The sequence below is a fragment of the Haliotis rufescens genome, unplaced genomic scaffold (genome assembly GCF_023055435.1).
Source record: "Haliotis rufescens isolate VD_foot unplaced genomic scaffold, xgHalRufe1.0.p SCAF_11, whole genome shotgun sequence".
In the NCBI taxonomy this organism is placed as follows: Eukaryota; Metazoa; Mollusca; class Gastropoda; order Lepetellida; family Haliotidae; genus Haliotis; species Haliotis rufescens.
Window position 1 is genome coordinate 12,157,602 of NW_025963791.1, and position 24,482 is coordinate 12,182,083.

At 40.5% G+C, this 24,482-nt stretch overlaps 1 protein-coding gene and 2 long non-coding RNA genes across 3 annotated transcripts; 2 read left to right on the forward strand and 1 right to left on the reverse strand.

Annotated features, from left to right (window-relative positions):
• Positions 1 to 1,604: 1,604 nt before the first annotated feature.
• LOC124141150 lies at positions 1,605 to 22,733 on the forward strand. Its single transcript, XM_046509061.2, has 4 exons — positions 1,605 to 1,925; positions 2,211 to 2,583; positions 13,618 to 13,752; positions 22,331 to 22,733. Exons 1-4 carry the CDS (start codon positions 1,902 to 1,904, stop codon positions 22,411 to 22,413), a joined length of 615 nt encoding a protein of 204 aa, XP_046365017.2. The 5' UTR covers positions 1,605 to 1,901; the 3' UTR covers positions 22,414 to 22,733.
• On the forward strand, positions 7,551 to 11,419 carry LOC124119757. The gene is made up of 3 exons (XR_007219931.1): positions 7,551 to 9,208; positions 9,934 to 10,054; positions 10,391 to 11,419. It is a non-coding gene; the product is annotated as an uncharacterized LOC124119757 (long non-coding RNA).
• LOC125377974 lies at positions 10,903 to 13,496 on the reverse strand. Its single transcript, XR_007219930.1, has 2 exons — positions 12,722 to 13,496; positions 10,903 to 11,076 (listed from the first exon to the last, which is right to left on the reverse strand). It is a non-coding gene; the product is annotated as an uncharacterized LOC125377974 (long non-coding RNA).
• Positions 22,734 to 24,482: the final 1,749 nt, after the last annotated feature.

Genomic DNA, 24,482 nt, shown 5'->3' on the forward strand with positions numbered 1-24,482 from the left:
GAAGAGGTAGACGAATCAGGCGCCGCATTTCGCTGTTCAGAGTTGTGTCCCTTAGGCGTACCAGAAGCCTGCTATGATGGGTTCGAATCAAAGCCATGACCAGAATCCTTATGCTGATCACAACTTTTGTAAAGAGTATTGCACCTTATAGGGGGCGGTGAGGTAGCGTAGAGGCTGAAGCGTTTGCTCGTCACGCCGAGGGCCCGGGTTCGATTCCCCACATGTGTACAATGTGTGAAGCTCATTTCTGGTGTTCCCCGCCGTGATATTGCTAATGTATTGCTAAAAGCGGCGTAAAACCAAACTCACTCACTCACTTCAACTTATAGCGTTTGTTTAAAGATGAATGACTGTATATTGCGTCCACGTTTGAGATGTTCATTTCTTCGTGTCATACCGACAACAGCGTCCGAGCAGTGAACACGTTTATCTCAGGACCAGAGACTGCTTCCTTACCCATGCAAGGACCCACCGTTCAGAGATTCGCACTGATTTTGTACCTTGGCCAGTCAGCAATATGAACAACCCTCCTGAATTTGGACATGAAGCTCGCCGAGCTCTCTTCTAGCAGATATTTGTTATGATTATGGAAGTATTTTAGTCGCTTTTATTTAACAGCAAAAGTCCTGATTTATTTGAACCATGTGATGGTTTAGTCCGACATGCATAGTTGTATAACTCTGATCATCGTGATTCGTTTGAATATATTTTGCAAACGCGACGCTAAATATTAAATAGTTTACGTTGATGTGTCAGGTCAAGAAGAGGAAAACACATTTGTTGACTCAGATATTAAAAATGAAAACAAGTATACCACAAGCTTTAATTATAGCTGTAAGGATTCCATAATTCCGTTTTCTATTCATAATAAGTGAGGTGAGGTGAAATGGGGCTTAACGTCGCGTCCAAGGTTATTGCACTTAATATAGCGACGTGCATGTACGTGTGTGTGTTTCTGTGGCTGCTTGTACTAGTCCGGACTGATGCCGATTTATAGTGCTAGCTCACTGAGATACCATGCAGCAGTTTAACATGAATACCCCACTCAGACACAGTATACTGACTCTGAGCCGACCAGTCCTTGTTTTAGCCCCTTAATATCGAGCGCCAGACAGGGTAACAACAAGTACCATCTTTTAACGTCTTTTGATATGACGCGGCCGGAGATCGAACCCCTGACCTTCCGCTCTCCGGGCGGACGCTCTACCACTAGACCACGGAGGCGGTCTCATAATAAGTGAACAGACAATAAGCGTTCATACAATGGTATTCATGTTAAGACACATAAGAGTAATACGTCGATTTCAGTGTCAGTGTTTGCACACGCAACGGGCCTTATTTTACTCAATATAACAGCGGCAAAATGCGTTTATATTGAGTAAACTATATAGGTCTGCAAGCCTAGACCGGATAAGCAATTCTATGTATCCCCTGGAGCGCAATAGAGTGGATTCGACAAGTCACACATGTTTATAATGCAGTCCTGGTCTTGTCTGGGGATAGTGTACCGCACAACCGCTAAATACCACTGCTTTCTCTCAGCGGGTCTGGGTCTCGTTGAAATTAAGGGTGTCTGCGACAAGAATTTTCTTGAAAAAATACCACATCAGTACTGCATGCACAATTCATTTCTTGCATAACAATAACATGAGGTTAGACCCTGGAGATTCACCAGACCCAGTTCTATACAACATCGCTGCCGATCGATTCCTCCGGCAACTAGAAGCTCAAGGCAATCAGATCTCGCAGTCCCATCTGGTCCGGGCGCAACAGCTAGCTACCGACTAGATGGGAACAGTGGACAAGCGGTGTAGGTCCCATGAACACGTCCCCTTGAACTAGCCGTACTACCGTACAAACGTACTACCCGACACCGAGGACGCTGAATTGACTGGACCATCATGTCGGAAGAAGTTGTCAATCAGGTGCCGTAATCATTTTGTTTTATCGATATATCGATTGTGGCAAACTCGAGATTTTAACTTGATCACAAAGTGCAATTACGTTGATGGTATTTGTAATGATATTTGCAATGTCTGAAGGATATCCTTTTGTAAACACGACGGCGATGAATCATATCCTTTGTGTACAACTTCCGCTATCATTGTGCACATCGTCCATGTCCTTTCATAAATGCCTATTTGTAATAATTGATCTCCGTGTACATGTTCTTCCCCGACAAACCATCCCAACACATGTTACTGATTTAGGCTGACCCAGACGCAAGAATCCATCACCGTAACTCGGACAGTGGTGGGGAGATGCTGCTGTCACCCGCCGACATCCACTACATGCCATGTGCCGGCACCAAGGACGACGTCAATCGCAACACCGCCGACATCGCCCAAGAGGTCCAGCCGATGGATCTGTGTGATGAGAAGGCCTGTCTCCAGGTGGTGGAGAAGGGTGGTGTCTACTTCTCACTAGACAACGGTCGACTGGGGCTTCTTAAACGTCTACAGCGGGAGGGACGCTGCGCCAGGGTGAGGGTGGAACAGGTGCCGCTCAAGAACGTGTCCCCGGGGATCCAGGACGTGATGGTCGTACCGGTGCAGCCTGTTCGACAGCGGGGGAGATTGTATGGTAATGTATTGACAATGTTAGGTAAACATTACCACGTAGAGGTACAATCAGTATGGATATCTTTAAATCAAAGCATCTTGTTTATGTTCATCTTGTGCCATAATTAAATAACTAATTAGTTAAATGGGTTGGATATTGAATGTTAATGGATTTAATTTCCTATTACGAACCACAGAAAATCAATGAATCATATTTTACCGATATGTATCCACATGTATTCAGAATAACATGCGTCATCATGTGAAATGATAATGTTCTTGTCGACAATGAGTGAGTGAGTGAGTGAGTGAGTGAGTGAGTGAGTGAGTGAGTGAGTAGGGGATGGGTGAGGGAGTGAGTGAGCCAGCCAGCATTTTCCACACAATATTAGAGCAATGTTACAACGGAGACACCATGACTACACACGTCGTATTCATGTGAGGAATCGGACCTGAGTTCGAGGTAATGAAAAGCGATAGCTATAACCAACAGCCAGCACCAGTGCCGTATTAGTATGCGAGAGGCGACGGGGTGGCTTCGTGGTTCAAGCATTCGTTCGTCACACCGAAGGTCACAGCTTGATTCCCCACATGGGTACAATGTGCGAAGCCCATATCGCGTGTTCCCCCGTGATTATTGCTGGCGTAAAACCCTACTCAATGGCTCACTGTTATTATGGCGTCCTTGACATCCCTGCTTTTCTGTAGATTGATGATGGTTCATGTTGACGCCCGCATCTAAGTGCGTCGATGGTAGATTTAACAAATTATTAAGAAAAACCGTTTTTTAACGTTATCTCAAAACAATTTTCGGTGAACAAGAAAATATGAAAGTCAAATCAGAGGATTATTTTCTCTCTCCTCTAATGACATACTGTGAAGGTTTCACAGAAATAATTTCTGCAAATTTTGTTTGGATTGAAATGAAATATGACAAGAAACTATTAATTTTAATTTTGATTCACATGTTTTAAATGTTTGGAAGGCGGATACGTAAAGCAAATTACTTAAATAAACCTTTTTGTTCATATGTGTCTAAATGTTATTCCTCCATTTCTCTATATCTTTATCTGTGAAGTCTTTATTTTAATCTTCATCTTTAAACGAATGTCTAAGCGTGTAAATATTCCATATGATTTGATATTAGGTGGAGCCTGCATGTATATTTCTGCTGAATGGGACGTTGGGGTAGCCAAGTGGTGAAAGCGTTCGCTCGTCACGCCGAAAACCCGGGTTGGATTCCTCACATGGGTAAAATGTGTGAAGCCCATTTCTCCCGCCGTGATATTGTTGGAATATTGCTAAAAGTGGCGTAGAACCATACTCACTCACCCACTCACTCAATTCTGCTAATGTTTTACACTTGGTTCTGGAGACTGGTTCACGAAGACCATAACCCCTATTTGTAACTATGGTCGCCTTGTGGAATGGTGTCCATCGCTTATAGTTATATCTAAACCCGTCAGATGGTCACACATAATTTACAGGTCAGACATGTAGTCAGGTCACACACTATCGAGAGGTCACACATTTTTGGCAGGACAAACATAAGAGACAGGTCGCGCATTATTGGCAGGTCAGACATGATCGATAGGTCACACCTGATTGTTATTCAGCATGTTCGATCTCTTGAGTTATTGTGTACAATAGATTACGTCGTTGTGCAAACACAACAACATGAGTACTGTCTAACCTGACATTTATTGATTAATGAAACGATGCATGTAAACCCATGTGCGCTGTGGTGGTTACCAGCTGATTGACTAGAAGTTGTCGCTATCGTATTCTAGCTTATCAAACGCCAGTCACAGCGGGTGACACAACGAATGAAACGCACGTAGTTTATATGAACGTTACAATGATATGCACAACTGTTATCGCTGTGAAGAATGTAACGTTAAGTACACGATAACATAACCGCGTGCTATTAAGCAGTGGGCCACGCGGTATCCTCGTGGTTTAAGTGTTCGCTCTTCGCGAAGAAAGCCCAGGTTCGATTCCAAACATGGATATAACGTGTGAAGCTGTAGCCTCGTGGTTTAAGTGTTCGCTCTTCGCGAAGAAAGCCCAGGTTCGATTCCCCATATGGATATAACGTGTGAAGCGGTAGCCTCGTGGTTAAGTGTTCGCTCTTCGCGAAGAAAGCCCAGGTTCGATTCTCCACATGGATATGACGTGTGAAGCGGTAGCCTCGTGGTTTAACTGTTCGCTCTTCGCGAAGAAAGCCCAGGCTCGATTCCCCATATGGATATAACTTGTGAAGCGGTAGTCTCGTGGTTTAAGTGTTCGCTCTTCGCGAAGAAAGACCAGGTTGGATTCCCAACATGGATATAACGTGTGAAGCGGTAGCCTCGTGGTTTAAGTGTTCGCTCTTCGCGAAGAAAGCCCAGGTTCGATTCCCAACATGGATATAACGTGTGAAGCGGTAGCCTCGTGGTTTAAGTGTTCGCTCTTCGCGAAGAGAGCCCAGGTTCGATTCCAAACATGGATATAACGTGTGAAGCTGTAGCCTCGTGGTTTAAGTGTTCGCTCTTCGCGAAGAAAGCCCAGGTTCGATTCCCCATATGGATATAACGTGTGAAGCGGTAGCCTCGTGGTTAAGTGTTCGCTCTTCCCGAAGAAAGCCCAGGTTCGATTCTCCACATGGATATGACGTGTGAAGCGGTAGCCTCGTGGTTTAACTGTTCGCTCTTCGCGAAGAAAGCCCAGGCTCGATTCCCCATATGGATATAACTTGTGAAGCGGTAGTCTCGTGGTTTAAGTGTTCGCTCTTCGCGAAGAAAGACCAGGTTGGATTCCCCACATGGATATAACGTGTGAAGCGGTAGCCTCGTGGTTTAAGTGTTCGCTCTTCGCGAAGAAAGCCCAGGTTCGATTCCCCATATGGATATAACATGTGAAGCGGTAGCCTCGTGGTTTAAGTGTTCGCTCTTCGCGAAGAAAGCCCAGGTTCGATTCCCAACATGGATATAACGTGTGAAGCGGTAGCCTCGTGGTTTAAGTGTTCGCTCTTCGCGAAGAAAGCCCAGGTTCGATTCCAAACATGGATATAACGTGTGAAGCTGTAGCCTCGTGGTTTAAGTGTTCGCTCTTCGCGAAGAAAGCCCAGGTTCGATTCCCCATATGGATATAACGTGTGAAGCGGTAGCCTCGTGGTTAAGTGTTCGCTCTTCGCGAAGAAAGCCCAGGTTCGATTCTCCACATGGATATGACGTGTGAAGCGGTAGCCTCGTGGTTTAACTGTTCGCTCTTCGCGAAGAAAGCCCAGGCTCGATTCCCCATATGGATATAACTTGTGAAGCGGTAGTCTCGTGGTTTAAGTGTTCGCTCTTCGCGAAGAAAGACCAGGTTGGATTCCCCACATGGATATAACGTGTGAAGCGGTAGCCTCGTGGTTTAAGTGTTCGCTCTTCGCGAAGAAAGCCCAGGTTAGATTCCCCATATGGATATAACATGTGAAGCGGTAGCCTCGTGGTTTAAGTGTTCGCTCTCCGCGAAGAAAGCCCAGGTTCGATTCCCAACATGGATATAACGTGTGAAGCGGTAGCCTCGTGGTTTAAGTGTTCGCTCTTCGCGAAGAGAGCCCAGGTTCGATTCCAAACATGGATATAACGTGTGAAGCGGTAGCCTCGTGGTTTAAGTGTTCGCTCTTCGCGAAGAAAGCCCAGGTTGGATTCCCCACATGGATATAACGCGTGAAGCGGTAGCCTCGTTGTTTAAGTGTTCGCTCTTCGCGAAGAAAGCCCAGGTTGGATTCCCCACATTGATATAACGTGTGAAGCGGTAGCCTCGTGGTTTAAGTGTTCGCTCTTCGCGAAGAAAGCCCAGGTTCGATTCCCAACATGGATATAACGTGTGACGCGGTAGCCTCGTGGTTTAAGTGTTCGCTCTTCGCGAAGAAAGCCCCGGGTTCGATTCCCCACATTGATATGATGTGTGAAGCGGTAGCCTGGTGGTTAAAGTGTTCACTCTTCACGAAGGAAGCCTGGGTTCGAATTTCCCACATGGGTACAATGTGTGAAGCCCATTTTTGGTGTTAGACGCTGGTAAAACAACTGTTTGTTAATTTGTTTGTTGTTTAACGCCGCACTTAGCGATATTCGAGCAATATGACGGCGGTCTGTAAATAATCGAGTCTGGACAAGACTATCCAGTGATTGACATCATGAGCATCGATCCACGCAATTGGAATACGATGACATGCATCAACGAAATCAGCGTGCCTGACCAACCGATCCCGTTAGTCGTCTCTTACGACAAGCATAGTCACCTTGTACGGCACGCATGGGTTGCTGAAAATCTATTCTACCCCGGATCTTCACGGGTGGTAAACCCACTGATATGAATGATGCGCCAAGAACTGAAACATATTTTGCTCGACAACGCTCTCGGGGAGTGAGCGTGATGGGAATTTTGGGAATAAGTAGGACTAGTTTACATAGTTTTCAGACTTAGCGTTGAGTAGGTGGTGTAGACACATCAATGATGATGTTTTATGAAATAATAAAACAAATGTAGGTATAAATGTAAATGAGAGTAAAACATATTTTGCACTTTTCATTTTGTATAATCATAGGGCTATATTTGATAACAATAAGTATTCAGCATATGGAATTTATTGTATTTTACTTGGATTGCTATATATCCGCTTCGCTTGTGTTCATTCCCCCTGCGGACCGCCTCCGTGGTCTTGTGGTAGAGCGTCCGCCCGGAAAGCGGAAGGTCAGGGGTTCGATTCCCGGCCGCGTCATACCAAAAGACATTAAAAGATGGTAATTGTTGTTACCCTGTCTGGCGCTCGGCATTAAGGGGCCAAAACAAGGACTGGTCGGCTCGGAGTCAGTATACTGTGTCTGAGTGGGGTATTCATGTCAACTGCGACATGGTATCTCAGTGAGCTAGCACTATAAATCGGCATCAGTCCGGACTAGTACAAGCAGCCACACAAACACACACACACAGTGCAATAATCTTGGACGCGGCGTTAAACCCCATTTCACCTCACATCACCTCAATCCCCCTGCATTTTGCTATCCAGACGGTTTAGTTGTCATGGAAGCATATGCTGTCTTCAAGTGTACTGACGCCATGTTTGTCTCATCGATTTCCTTAGAAAGGGTGTAAAATATAATTACCGATTACATGTTGGGCATCGACGAATGCTCGGTAACAAACACGATTCACATAATCGTTACAACCGTAATATATAATTTTTTATTATTATAAATGTAACATACCTTCAAAAGTTATGTCCCTTCCTAAAAGCCATCAGTTAAAAATACAAGAGGCCCCGTTCACTTTCAGAGCTGTTGACTTCTCTCTGGTAGCTGGCCTGCATTACATGGATACATCTCAGGCCTGCATTGTATGACACACCCTTGTGTTTGCACATCTTATCAGTGTGCAAACATTTCGACAAAAACTACATAGTTTATTGCACCGTATGCTTTTGACGGAACCCGGAAGTGTCCAAGTATATATTAATTACATGACAATGCAATAGTTATACGACGCAAACGCACGTGTTATAAACAGTGACTATATTATGAGTTCTTGAAAATGTCACCAGGAAGAAAGGTTTTATCTATCTTAGTATACGTACAATGTATGTTTATAGTTTGGACCTTATTCAGGGTCACGTGTAATAAAGATAAACGTCAAGCCTTAGTGTTACTTATACTCCTATCTCTATCCGGGTGAAACATTGTGTACAGTGAAACCCCGATAACACGGACTGTACCATAACAGAACAATTTTTCGTCAAACCACAGGCGAACACCTGGCGTCATCACTGATTTTCAGTTTTCCATTCATATAACTTCACAGCTACTGCCATTTAAAGGGCAAGTATACACGAAAATGAACCTATTTTTCTTGTACTTTTTCATCATGAAAAGTATTTACCTAGTAGTTTCGGAGGCAAAACAATTAAAATATCACACGTATCAAATTTATTTTATTCATAAAATCGGTTCATATTTTTCACATTTACAGAGTGTTCTATTTCCATAATAAACACACCATGGCTTATGCCCCTTGCAATATGACGTCATTGGTGCCAATTGATAAAGGAATGACGTCATAAGACTTTATTAGACGCGTTTCACGTGGTGTATGTAGGTGTGTGGTTCTATCTTCTCAGATGCGCAGCCTAGCTATTGTTTTGTTCGGTGCCGAGCTGTCCAAGATACAACGCTAAGCACAATTACTCTAAAATTATTTCGTTTTCCAAAATCGCGACTGTGAAGACAACAATGCACTGATAACATACTGTAAGATTCGCGATTATGGTTGGAAGGGTCCGTTGTATGAATTGCGCTTATTCGTTCATTTGTGTTGCGCATATTGGCTCTTGCTGAGTTGCTGTCGTCTTCCGTGAGAGTTTAGATACCTGCTGGTTCTGAAACCACAGGACCATATGTAACTAATAATAACAATTAAAAAAACTAGCCAAAAAATTATAGAAGAGGCCGAAGGCCGTTTTTGTTACTATTATTAGTTACATCTGGTCCTGTGCTGAAACTGATCGGAAGCGGATGGTGTACGATCCTTATATGGAAACGGGCCAAAGGGACAGCACTCTCATCAAAACCCTGACTGGGATGTTTTTGTAAACAAACGCCGTAAAGTTGAAGTAACTCGATCAGGTAAGTTTGCTGTGTTAGTTTATTCTAACCACAGTAGTATTTAAGTAATGTATTTTAGCAGGGGTAGGGTGATATTTGTTTCACTTGACAATCATGAACATCCGCGATGTTGTCTCGTTCACATGTTCACTTCCTGCATGGTTATGTCGATACCCCTGATCAGCTGATCGTTGCAGTATGCAGCAATTTAAACTCCTGTTGATGGAGTAAGTTGTATTACGTAATGTTTTAGTTTTACAGCCATTCCCGTCTGGAATTAACACAGATCATCTCATTTCGGTAATTAATAAACTTTATAATAACACAGGAAAACAAATTATAAATTATATAAACTCATTGAAATTCTGTGTGTGTTTGTGTGTGTACCTAATCTTTAAATAATCATGTACAATAATTTTGATTCAGACTGTTGAAGCAAAAATCCGCAAAATTACATTGTTGCAACATGTTTATTTTTTATATTGAGGCTTTATATATTTTTTATTTAAAAAGATATCTGGTTTTGCAGGTTTGTAGCTGACAAAATATCCAGTCACTATCCAAAATCATTGCCCACCTACCACCTAAAATATTCAAATTTCATGTTCAATGCAATTTACACACATATACAATTTATAGCACATTTATACATGAAAAAAATCAAGTTACCATTTTATATTTTGTGATAGTGCGATATAGATGACAAAAGTGTTAATGTTTCTATGTTGTATCTTTCAAATATGAAGTTTCGAGCCAAGTCATGCCAGACACCAATGCCCAGAAAGTACAGGTCCCCAGTCCATCATGGTGTAAAGTCGCTGTCCAATGTACACAAGAAGCATGGCACACCGTGCTTCACAGTATGAGGTACAAAATAATATTTTGACAATGAATAATCACACAATGTAAATACTATATGCAAATAATTTCTGTATTGAACTATTTTGTGTATCTATTATATTCTATATTGTTGTCTTTTGTAAAAGTGTAGTGTGGATGACAAATGAAAGTATACTGTGAATGACATATAACAGGTTAGATCTGATACAATTTGTACACAGTTAACTGATGATATTTGTCTTCAGGCACCCAGTGACATGCCTGACACTGCTGAAGATTATTACCACCTTCTTTTACAATTATTTAGTCAGTGTACATATTATTTTGACAAATTTATGTTTAAATTATTTTTATATTTTTCAGGTCCCACAATGATATTGAAGAGTATAAATGCGACAAAACCCTTTCCATATTCATATGAAATCTCTGTAAAAACAGTTGATGGTACGATTCTGACTAAATCCTGAGCAAGTGTTAATGAATCGCTATCAAATAGTGATAATACCAGGTGTTCGCGAAAGGTGAGAGTATCCTGCCCAACCAGACCACAAGGAATCCCTGGTGTTGAGATCCATTTTCATTGAGTGCAAATTGTGTTTATTTTCATGCAGAGTTACAAGTCATAAAATATTAGAGTGTCTTGTGAGGTACAGTGCTTCAGACAACAAGAGAGCTGTACTTTTGAAATAGTCAACCAGTGCACTAACAAGTTGCCACTGAGCATTTAGCCAGTGCTTGTGATATTTTCTTCAGTCTTTTCCCCGGCCCTCGCCCTTGCCCAAAACTACCTGATCCAGCATCAGCCATCCTGTATTACAGAAACTTATCAAATGAAGCAGCAAAGGCTGATTGTTGTCAGAGACCATAAAACAAGATTTCAATGAAAAAAGTTTATTTTAATGAGCATAGAGAAAAACATTACATACATCAGATGGAAATCTTTCATGAATCACCTCGACAACACAAGATGGAATAACTTTTCTCTGATTCTTCAACTATTTCTGCAAATCCCCAAAGTGAACCTCTTGTTTATGAGTTGTAGATAGATTCTGAAATGAAAAAGTGTCTTTTATAAGTCAAGCTATGCACAACATTACAAAAAGATATCATACCATTTACATATATATTTTTGTCATTAAATCTGGAGGGATGCTTATATAAGAAGTAACTTGTATTGATGATATATGCATAATTTTTATTACATGTTAATAATTCAATAAATACCAAAACAGTTTATAGTTCTATCATGTTGACATGATGTGTTTATTACTGTAGGTTTGAATACTTCTTGAAATATTGTGGGCATGTTTCAATATCACTGATGTAATTTAATAACCTTACAAGTTACATATGCTTTCACAACTTGCTGGCAAATAAACATTTATGGTACTCAAATCTCTTATTTTACTTGTCAGATTTGTTTGTTGTGCATGAGAGATCTTAAAATGCATAATAAAATAAATTGATGAAAGTAAATCATATTATATGTTTTCTAAACTTTATTTCAAGTGTTAATATAAAAAAGGGTTGTGGGGTAGCCTTGTGGTGAAAGCGTTCGATCATCACACTGAAGACCCAAGTTTGATTCCCCACATGGGCACAACATGTGAAGCCCTTTTCGTTGTGATATTGCTGGAATATTGCTAAAAGCGGGGTAAAACCCTACTCACTCACTCATATAAAAAAATGATTGCATATTTCATTTGCATTTTAGGGGGTGGTTGTTACAGATGTTTTGCTCAAAAGGTCAGGTTGGGAGGTCCAAATTTCCAAACAAAGATTTACAATTTCAAATATTTTTCACTAATATTCAACAAGTTTTACTTATGGTTTCTTAGATAATTTATATGTATTTTTTGTGACAGTAAATGAGCTTTTTGTAAACATTTTACATATATCTGGTCCACTCAGTTAAACAACCCACTGTTTTTAATAATTAATTATATATTAGATATTTCTTCTTATTTATAGTTTCTAAACATTTTTTTAAAAAATCTGGCCCCATAATAGATGATAAATAGTTTCTCTGCAAAGTTGCAATGCATTTTCTATGAATGGTTGTCAGAACAAACCAATAACCAATTATCTATTAAATAGAATAAGATAATGTAGGCCTACTGCAGTAACTGGTTTCAAACACTAAACAAATCAATTGAGTGATCTATCTTTTCACTTTCAAATGGGGACGGTGTGAAGTGTGAAGTACGACATCCAATTATTTATCAATAAATATGGCAGGTATTTTGAACTCGGATGGGAAAAAATCAAAGAGAATATCTTTTTCCCCCAGTACGTTACCACTCGGCAACCGACTTTAGAAACGTACTGGGACGTACCCCATTTTCGTGTTACTCTAAGCATATGGTCTCGTCATCAGCTATTGTGTAATCTTGTTGAGACAACGTTTGGCGACAGATCGTATTTGTTTCTTGATATTGGCAAGTAGCATTGATCTGTAGCCTATAGGTGGTGGGAATAGTTACACCCAATACAGACAAACTCAGATTGACGACAATGCCGATACCGGCGATAGGGTCGTAACAGGGTGGGACAGGATGAATAGGCCTGCTGACGAAGCATGCGGGTCACCAGGCGTGACAAAAATCTCTTAGAATATGACATTTCCGCTTCTAAAAACGTAATAATGAGCATATAGGTAATTTAGGTATACACACATCAAAGTGTTATTCTTACCACGTTGTCACTGGTAGGCCTAATTGTGTAGATGTGGAGTCGATGTCGGGTGACAAATTAGGTGATGTGGGTCTTCTCTTGTTTCCACTTGATTTTCATCGTTTCCATACCGCGAAGCTTGCTCGTTTTGGTTCAAAATCGTATGGTTTTGCGATTTCTTGAAGGGTCAAGGGAACTTCTTCGGACCAGGCAAGGTATCGGATGCCATGTTGTCTCACCATAAACTGGTTCTTGATATCTTTTGCGTTGTGACAAGACAGGGACCCAGTTAAATTGGCACCAATTACGTCATAATCTAAGGGGGATAACTCAGGCCTGTTTAGCTCGGAAAACGAGGCCTCATAACGGCATGACATTTTCACTCTTATTGTGAGCTCGCTACATTGACTGTGAGAAAAATGAGTGTATATTTTCAAACACTGATACTAACTAATTCTAAAATTCCGTTTTGTTTAAAATAAGAAAGAAAGTGATTTTTGCGTGTACACTTCCCCTTTAAGAAAAGAATCTGTTTCGGCGGATAATCAAGGCTTGGTATTATTTTGCATTGAAGATTTATTATTTAAAAAGGAGATAAAAAATAAGCGTATGCACATGAGTTCTTAATACTAGACGTGAATGTATCATATTCTTTCTGTTTTATATATTCTACAGCTGTAAATATTAAATTAATACATATTGATAGGTTCTTGGGATCGCTACCGTGCCCAGTCAGGATAAACACATTTCGGGATTAACTAAACGGTGTTAGTAGGTAATGTAATAAATCTCTGTATATTTGTAGACGTCAGAAAAGACGGATTTCTGGCTTGACGGAGTCCACAATTTACGCTGTTATGTGAAGACCGACAGTCAACATTACTAACCCAAATGAACCACGCACTTTTATGTTGTAGGTAAAGGTCCATTGAAACTATTGAACATTCTACATTTGGAGAGAAGGACGTCGCTAACAAGCGTCAACAGCGCCACCGGCATCACGGACGACGACACCGACGATTCTGATTTCCAAGTCACAGACAGCGAATGTGGTAAGACCAGATACCATAGCTGATCCCCATACCGACAGGATGAGTTTTCTGTTGTTACCACGGTGAAACATATTGGCAATCTACATTTTTACATAATGACACTGTTTGTGCACGATACTTTCTATGATAATTAAGAGCTGTTATCATATTATTTTGATCCGCCATTCACGTTATATTCTTCCCTCGATTATTCGTTGTGGAAAGATAGCAGTAATGTCGTGGTACAAGGTTCGAATCCCGAATTCGCCTTTTGATCATAACCCTTAATTTGTCAGCACAATGTATAGAGGATATTTCATGTGTCGAGTGAAATATCATGTTTCTCTCATCGAGTGACGGGGGAAAGAAGATATTATCAGTAGTCCTTTTTTCCCCGTTTCAAGATGAGAGAAACATGATTTATCATCCAAAAATGGCTCCCACAGGAGACATCGCTTTGGTGAGATCAAGCGATATCTACAATGTAGATATCGTAAATGTAGATACCATGACGTCACAATCAAATGACATCACTAATGGCTCTCTCGACACATGGAATATCCTTTTTATTATATACTTTTTGTGTATTAGTCTACCGGAAAATGGTTTCATTAAAATTGTAAAATCTTGAAATGTAAATTCTCCCTACCTAACACATAGGGCGACTTTAAACGTAGTTTCGCGTTTGCAAAATCTTAAACAATATAAATCAAAGTACAAAAAAATATTAAGATATGATTATATGCAAAATCAACTTTAACAAAAAAATATTCTTCAAAACTTGAAGACCGCTGTTGGAGGCGAAAGAATACACGCTGGCCAAGTAACAAACATGCCGCTTTGAGAGTCAAATGCCAGTTTCGATTGACGAGTCAAATGAGAAATTTACAGTTTATAACGAAACATTTTCGAGAGAATATTAACAAACAGCCTGAAGCGATATGAACTCCATAAATGGCCATCTTTCATTATTTTGCCTTGTTAATGTGAAACTAACTTAAAAAGGACGTCAACAGTTTGTGTACGGGCTGGACACTTGCGATAAAGGGAGACAATTTAAGGGGAGTTAACTCTTGTTTGACAGTTGTTCTGTCAAAGTGTTATGTTCACTGAAGTGAAATATCTGGTGTCATGTTCACTGCAATGAAATATCACTTTTCTCAACTTCAGAAAACTCAGACTTTCACTCTGAAGTATATACTATTTACCCGTACTCTAGGTTTGTACAACATTGGTAATCCTCTACGATCTGTACCATTTTGGGCTTCTCCCCACATTAAACTGACATGCCGGGAGATAACTTAACTACCGATCCAATTGGCGCTGAACCCAACTCTCTCTCTCTCTCTCTCTCTCTCTCTCTCTCTCTCTCTCTCTCTCTCTCTCTCTCTCTCTCTCTCCACTTCCTTGTAACTTTTAAGAATCTTCGTCATCATCAAACAGTAGCATCATCAACACACAACACGCGTCAGACAGTATATCTCCATCGACACTCAAACATGCATCAAACAGCATCGACATCATCAACACACACCACTCATCAAATGACATCTTCGTCATCAACACATACCACACTTCACATGCACTGGCTCTGGCGAGAAAGACTGAGTAAATACAACACAACCTTGCGCGACTGTCAACAAACGCAATGCATTTAGAATTCGCAGTATTGCAGTATTTGTCTTCCTGGTCGACGAGAAAACCATTGGACGGACATTACCGCTGACATACACAGGTCAAGCTGAACTTAGTTCGTATGACATAGACCACGCGATTAGTCGAACCATCATATCTGCATATGGCTATTCCCTACAGTATTTTACTCTTAATATGTTACCGATGGGATTTGTTTTAGATAATATCGGTTCTGTGCGTGTTTCTCGCATATCCGGATATCTCGAAGTTCATAATCTATCCCTTCAGGTGAGGAGGATAACTGATGAGAATTAAATGCGTGTGTCTCTGGAATTATCTGAAGAGAAAGAGAGCCATGTTCTTTTCATTTAACAAAACAATTTAGTGTGAGTGAGTGAGTTAAAATCTTAAGTCACATCGGCAATATTTCAGCCATATCGTGACTATCAAGGGTTTGATATAATAAATACTATTAAACTTATAATACAAACCTGCCAACGAAGGATAGTAAAAACACTAGATTTATCACAGAAAAAGATATAAAACTAGTATGGAATCATAAAAAACAACAACTATACATTACAATTACATGATAAAAACGGGCTATAAATCGCCAGCCACCGAAGGTAGATCACAACACTGGGGACCATGGGGACTTACAGTACCTTTGCTACCTGCATGGACCAAAACAATTTAGCCTTTCAACAGTACATCATCATTATAAAATTATACATTCTTTAGAGGTCTTACGTGTACAGATGCATAAAACAATCCACGTCCTCTGACAACCATGTTATTGGAAATTAACGGGACTGAAAATAATGCATGTGTAATACCCAGTTGGATTTTCATGTACTGGTTTCTTTCTCAAGGTAGCTTACAACATAAAATATGGGGAACATCTTATCGTCGCTGGTCATTCTGTTGATTTTTATCTCTTTACATTACATAATAATTCAAAAGGAATGTGCTGCTGAGACATGCATGTTTTCGTTTTAGTGCTCAGAATCCTGAAAAGGAGGCTTTCTATTTTTATCCATGGAAAAGGCCAAAAACCGATCGATAGTGCTGTGATAATGTTGTTGGCCACATTACATAATTAGAGCGCACGGTGAAGAGAATCTGTTCTGTGCCTGGTATTAGTGGTAGAAAAACTAACCGCTCTAAAGGCAATCGCAGCAACTAGGCGCTTTCAAGCCATACACAAGGAAAGCCAATACTGCGTCCAATATTGTTAATTTGGCATGGCACTTTATCGGTAATCATACAGTAGCCATTTATGTCTCGCTGTGAACTAAATTTGCAAGAAGCCTACTTATGACGTAATCAAACCCTCACTATATACTGCATCGAACAAAGATATCATTGTATTCAGACAAAATCCACCAGAATGCTAGCTGGCACGCCTCTTATCAACACTGACTTGAAATTATTTGGCTGTTGCGGTTTCCTTCAGAGTTGTCATTATTTCCGGACGCGTCATACCAAGAGACGTTAAAAGATGGTACTTGTCGTTACCCTGCCTGGCGCTCTGCATTAATGGGGTAAAACAAAGAGTATTTGGCTCGGAGTTCATGTCTACTTAGTCTGAGTAAGATATCTTTGTTCAACTGCGGTATGGTATCTCACTGGACTAGCACTATAATACCGGCATGAGTCCGGACTAGTACAAGCAGACACACACACACACACACACACACACACACACACACACACACACACACACACACACACACACACACACACACACACACACTAACATGCACATCTTAATACAATTGCAATAATCTAAACCACATTTCACGTCACATTTAAGAGCTGAGCCTTTATCCTATAAGCATACCATATAATGCAATGGAGGGGGTAACAAGAACCCTCAAGCCTTCTGTTTTCAATTAAGAAATATTTTATAGCAGTAGCAGTTTTAGTTGCTCCCATAACAAACAATCTTCTTTTAAATATATACAATGCAAAGCCAGGTTATCCCAAATAGGATGATGAGAACCGTCACCCCTTCAAACTTATAACGACGCCCTCCATCCACTCGTTCTTGAGTTCCCTTTGAAAATATCAATATCTTCGATCTTCTGTAAGTGGATCTCCAAACCTAACGCAGAAGTCTTCATCACCATCATCTACTGCCCTCCAATACATTGACTCGTCGTCAGACGTGCATGCTGCTGCTTTGACGACTTGCTTCGATGAGGTCTCACGTGCACGTGTTGTTGATCCCCGTGCGACTTGACCGCCTCCGTGGTCTTGTGGTAGAGCGTCCGCCCGGAGAGCGGAAGGTCCAGGGTTCGATCCCGGGCCGCGTCATACAAAAAGACGTTAAAAGATTGTACTTGTTGTTACCCTGTCTGGCGCTCGGCATTAAGGGGCTTAAACAAGAACTGGTCGGCTCGGAGTCAGTATACTGTGTCTGAGTGGGGTATTCATGTTAAACTGCGGCATGGTATCTCAGTGAGCTAGCACTATAAATCGGCATCAGTCCGGACTAGTACAAGCAGCCACACACACACATACACGTGCATGCACGTCGCTATATAAGTGCAATAATCTTGGACGCGACGTTAAACCCAATTTCACCTCACCTCACCGTGCGACTTATTATGCAGTGTCTGGTCACAGTCATCTTCCCGAGGCAAGGGAGATAACTGACTATAAAAGTCCAGTTTCCACCCTTGCCGAACTAGGCTGGTATTATGGAATTACATTTTGGCTGGAATAACGAGTCTATGCATAGTCCAATCAAAAACGCGCATCGAAATCGAAATCCGGTTTGTAAAGTGTCATGCAGATTTCGGTCGACTGCAGGATTTGCAGAGCATGTGCACCGCTAACGTTAACTCGATGTCAACAGATATTTTCTAAATCTTTTCATGCTTTTAATCAAGGTGCTCACGTGATTTGATGCACTTCGCGATGTAAGACTCGTTTTATCACAATATAGCTCTTGATTATCAATCAGATCGTCTTGACTGGACGCCACCGTTTTGTTTGAAGCAAATGCAAGTGATACGAGAGGTTGAATCTGATTGGTCAATAGGAGAGGCATAGAAAGGACATAACTCGTAATAGCCATTGGTGGAGCTACGATCGAGCCAAGGAATTCCAGCCTAGTTCGGCAAGGGTGGAAACTGGACTTTTAAAGTCAGTTAACTCTCTTGCCTCGGGAAGATGGGTCACAGTCGATGCATGTATTATTATTTTTATGTACAGATTAAAATAGAAAAATCAGCAAAGAATGTTTGGGTGATCAAGCCTTGCTGGGTAGGCTCCTCATCAGCTCAGGGCCCTTAATTACCCCCTCTACGTGAAGCTCAGACAGCGAATGGGACTTCTTTCAGAAAGCGCTGCCTAGTCGAACCCACCCAGAACTTTTCGGTGAATTTGAAGACTCCCCAACACTGCAGCCTTCTGCATTACCCAGATTGTTAGAAGGGCTGTATTCCTGACAGCAAACCGGGTACTCTCCCAATGTCAGTCAACAGATTAGGAGGTACCAAACCTAAGGCAGCGAGAACAATGGGGAGTCGGACATTTCGAAAACGAGGCCCGCATATTTGCCATGTTTTCCCTGAATCTTGTCAAGCACATAAATGTCCAAAGGGACAGAAAATTAAATTCAATAATGTAAATGTTTCATTGGATTTATCAAAAATGAGAAGATCAGGTTTGTTGACCTGGATAGGCGTGAGGCTGTATACGGGCCTATTCCAAAGAATTTTGTATTTATCAGTTTCCTTGACGCCCTCTACATATTCTGGGTCGTACCATGGATGGACGTCTGTGTCAAAACAACAAGCAAGACGGAAATAGAATGATGGAGCCAATATAATTGGTGTACAGAGACGGTTAATAAATTAGTGTAACACTTCCTACCGGTCTTGGTTGAAAATATTAATATTCTGCGTTGGAAAACCAACCTTGACATCACATTCGTGGTTAGTGTCGTGGCCTTCAATATTCATATACTCGTCTGACTGGAGAAGCGTCGTAAAATTGCAACAGCCAAACCAAGCCAAGTTTGGGTCCAGTCTTATTTTACACACGTGCCGATGGGTACCAGGACACAAATGGATCCTATACTCTATTCGGTTATTAAATTGGCTGGTAATACTACCACAAGAAATAACAGCTCCCTCAAAATATGTAACAGCTTTTATGAACTCACAAGTATGTAATGTCAAGTATGTAATGTTTAAAGTTGAATTCAGATCCATCAATATCTCAGGTCTCAGTCTCAAACCCATCAAGTCTCAGTCCAGTTTGACGATGTCACGTACCCTTTGGTCAGTTTAATAGGGACCTATTCAGCAAATCATGAAACTTAATAGGTTTTTATACACGTATAGCATTTCTACAAACTGGTTCAGATCCATAACATTTTGTTTAATGTATCATCTAGTACTACATCTCATAGAAACATATATATATATATGTGATCTCTAATCTGACTAATTCAGCTAATATCCAACTTGACCACCAGTCGGAACAGTTCTAGCCTTTTCACGTTTACTTTGACCTTGTTAATATTGGACAGTTTTGTAAACAGGTTCACAAATAAACACCAATTTGAAATTTGGTAGCCACCAAATCACGCTCCAAACACATCTTGATGTAACGCTTCAATCGCACTCGAGCTGAAGGTTAACCACGATTAACTGTTCTCTTTATTTGCTCATTGAACGAATTAACGAATAAATTAACGAATTACACCTGTAAGTTGCTTTAAATGAGACGATCCCGTGTCAATTCACGCATTTGCAACCATAAACTAATTCATCAGCCTTGTGATAGAATCGGGTAAAACAGAAATCGTTCTCTCAAATTTAAGGCAGTATTCCCGATCAACGTACATCGTTTCAATGGTATTCTCCTCTTAGTACAAGTTCCAAGTATTGATGCTAATCATCCACAGCACGAAACGCCCGTAAAATCAATGCTATCACATCAGAACTTTCAATGGATCGAGATCCCGAAGACTCGTGTGTTACCACCGCCCATAATCATTCGTCTCCTCAACAAAAGATATGAGTGAATGCCACGCGAAAACATATTCCAGATAAATAAATAAATGTTTACGCATTATATATAAACTGATGAATCAAATTCTCTTGTAACACAAACCCAGGTTTATATATTTAGTGGGATTACATAAGTTATTATTCATATTCAAAGTGAATGTTGTTTGGCGCTGTAGTGAGGAATGTGATGTCAGCATAAGCAACCATTAACGCAGATGGGTACAATGACACACACCTTCCGGTCATTTTAGCCTTGAGTTCTTTTGGAAATACAATTTGTTAAGAGAAAATGAAAAATTGGCCTCAGTTATTTATTAAAACTCCGTAAAATACATTGTTCGCTGGACATCTTGAAAATATATGTGTCGTGTAAAGATAGGAAATTGTTCAAATCCTCCTTTTACAGTGTAAATTAAAGTTGGTGTTTTGAAACAATGACCGAAAACGTATTCTGTTTTTTACAAAAATCCCAGCCAAAGACAAATATTAAATGGACGATCCCAAAGTGCCACCCCTACCATTCAACACAAATCATTACTCAAAGTGCCAATATGGTTGTAATTGGCAAATCCCGATAAGTCGGAAAACGGAACATGGCATAATAAAAAGCATTCAATTAAAAAAATACTTTCCACATATGCAGAAACAATTATACATATAAATGAACATTCACATTCGATAGCAGCTTTTAAGTCTGCCATTTCCAATCGTGTTCCAAAAATTAACCATTTCTCATACGCAATAAAAGTTCAACACTCAGACAGCAATCATGCGAGGTTAAATATTATTACTATATTATAATGATGCATTAATTAAATAGCGGCAGGTGACACTTGCATATATATATGGCATTACTTGGCGTTTAAAATCCTTAAAACTATACTAAAACAGATAATGACGTCATTGACTGACATGCTTTTGCCATAATGATGTATACTTGATATGTCCCCTGTTTACAGGAGAAATGCTACTTCAAACAAAACGAACACGCACATGTGGACACTTTACAGTTTCATACTCCCACTTTCCACTTCAACATCATCGTTGTCTATAACGAACACTTTCATTAAAGTCATTCAATGAGAGGAAAATGGCACACGAGGTTATCCTATCTACTGTATCCATGTATGCCATTAACTCATTTGTGCTATGGTGACTGTTGACTAATAAACGTGATGTCATTTATAATGATAGGCTGCCAAGGCTATGTAACGACACCAACATCTGGTTTATCTTCATGTCTTTCATATCATCTCTTTAAGGTACGAAAACTTGATTGAATAGTTTTACGTTCTAACGCCGCTTTATGAGTTCTACAGTATTACCATGGCAGTCGACACCAATACCAGAAATCACACGTTGTACCATATTGCATCTGAAACCTGAGCCAGGATCAATTAAGAGTTGTTTTGCATTAACAAGATAAATATAAGTTGTAGCAGTATCACGAGGCTACATTGGGGTTTTATGCGTCTCGCGTAAGGTTTTATTCATAAAGTCACATGTACTCCGAGTGATCCTGCTACAACGAATTTATCTTACGACATGTGTTAATATGACATTGTATAAGAATTAAAACAAATTCAAAATTAATAGAAAACAGCTGTTCGTTTGAGCTGAGGTTAACTTGTGCCAGGCCACGTGACATTCATTGACTCGGAAAAAGCGTGACGCTTTTTGCTTCGAGGCGTGGTATAAGGGATTTATTCCGCCTCTCAGAAATTACCGTGCTGCCTGACTTGCTCGTGGCGGGGTATACGGGATTTAAATTTATTTCACTCCAAGGCGGTATTTATTGTATTTTATAAAGATCACTTTGGCCCATCAGATTTCATCATTCTGACATTTCGGTATGGTACTGCAGTTTGCTACATCCTTAACGCTTCAAGCCATCATCCACTATCTCATAAGGGATGACTTATTCTATTTTACAGATTGGAGCGCCGATGTTCGAGACAGCTCTAGCATGCTGTCCTCGGGGGACGATACGGAGGGCGAGGGAGACAATCTGCTGTAAACATGTTACCCGGAAGTTGTTGTAATGATGTTTATGTTGCTGGACTTCTTCGGGCTACGCCAGAAAGAGTGTCCGAAAGGACAGTTGGATTCACGATGCTTGAAGAATTGACGTGCCTTAAAGGGGTTAACAGAGTATTGCACGACCAGTCAACACGCCACAGTATCAGTTGGACTCCCAGCCCTTTGTCAGAACATTTCTAAAGGGAATGGCTTACCTAATTTGTTCTTGGTTGATGGAAGGCGGTTTCACGGTATCATCTTTGCTATCGTTCGAATCATTATAGGTTGTTTTATTTACAGAATAAACGGTAAGAAATATGTCACGAGTTACAAGAATGCCGGACCTTGTTGTTATAACATAACACGGCCCCGTGAGAATCATAAATTGGTGTTATCCTTATGTCTGTCTACAACTGTTTATGATGTTTGGTCATTGGGGCTTTTTGTCATTCCCCTTTACACCGATGTGCTAGTTTCTGGTGTTTAGTTCAACGAAAGTAAGGGAACATGACCGATCTAGTTGAACAGCCTCTAACGACAAGCAATAGATAATGTGGAACATATTCTAATCTGAGTTCTAAATGGCCTAACGTACCAGTATTTAAAAAACCCCAACAACATCCAGTTCAACCAAACTCAAACTTTTTGCGTTAAAAATGAAATATGAGCAAAAACATTTGCAGTGAAACTTCGATAATCAGGGCTCTTATGTTCTCAGCGAAGTCATTCGAATATCCACATTTCTAAGTATACGAATGGATGGTATGTAGCAATATTCCTAGAATATGTTCCCAAAAGTAAATGCGAGATTGTAGGACTAATGGGCTTTAAATTGGATGGACCAACACAATAAAGGCCTACCATGTTCATTCTTACTTGAACTGCTGTCCGTAAATAATGGCGTGATTGAGTGAGTGAGTGACTTAAAGTTTTCCATTGCATTCAATGCGTAACTGGAACTTATGGCCTGTGCACCTATATCAAATCATCAAATATTTAGCACCACGGGGGGATTGTACAGTTCTGTATTTATTGTTTGTTGTTAAAATACGGCAAGTAGAACTGTTTGCTATTTGAACAGGCATCTTGGTCGTTATTAAAGTTTTAACAAGTTTAAAAGTAAAAATAAATTGTCAGCGTATGAGGGTAAGACAGGACTGGGTTCTTTTCTCAGATTGCAAAAACTCAAGCAGGTCCTTTGAGTTTTGGGACACCATATGTTATTGATTCCAAATTTAAAGTATTTGAGGGAAGTGGAATTAAAAAAATGTGGATACTCCGAATGGGCTTCACACATTGTACCTATGTGGGGTTGATAATTAGATTCATCGAATCCCGATTGCGTGGAGCGATGCTCACGATGTCAATCACTGGATTGTCTGGTCCAGACTCAATTATTTTACAGACCGCCGTCATGTAGCTGGAATATTGCTGAGTGCAGCGTTAAACAACAAACCAACAACAACAACATAGTTAGATCTATGCATAATGATTCAAAGTGACAAATAACTCTCCACAAGACTTATGTTGAGCAATATTCAAGCAGCTCCATTTCACAACATTTGATGTATGATCGAGCATGCTCTTTCTATCAAATCGTCAAAGGGCTTGTATATAACTCTTGCTCAAAAGTAACCACATTCAAGGCCTCGGTAAAGCTTTCAAAACGTTTTATGGTTGATATGTGGAGAGAGTTCACGTGTTAAATTCAGGCGATCAATTGATTTACGCCCGCAAGAATATGGAAAGGGTTAAGTCGCTTTTATTTACTCTCATACGAGGGTAAACAGGTGAGGTGAAATTGGGTTTAACGTTGTACTAATCCGGACTAATGGAGATTTTATAGTGCTAGCCCACTGCAATACCATGCCGCAGTTTAACATGAATACCCCACTCAGACACAGTGTACTGACTCCGAACCGACAAGTCCTTGTGTCCGCCCCTTAATGCCCAGAGCCAGGCAAGGTAAGAACAAGTCCTATCTTTTGACGCCTTTAGGTCAAACCCCGACCTTCCGCTCTCCGGGCAGATGCTCCACCACTAGACCACGGAGGCGGTCGGGAGAGT

Coding starts and splice junctions, on each gene's coding strand:
- LOC124141150 (XM_046509061.2), top strand. CDS start 1,902: ATGTCGGAAGAAGTTGTCAATCAG. Junction 1,926..2,210: donor CGGAAGAAGTTGTCAATCAG/GTGCCGTAATCA, acceptor TTACTGATTTAG/GCTGACCCAGACGCAAGAAT. Junction 13,753..22,330: donor AGTCACAGACAGCGAATGTG/GTAAGACCAGAT, acceptor TCTATTTTACAG/ATTGGAGCGCCGATGTTCGA.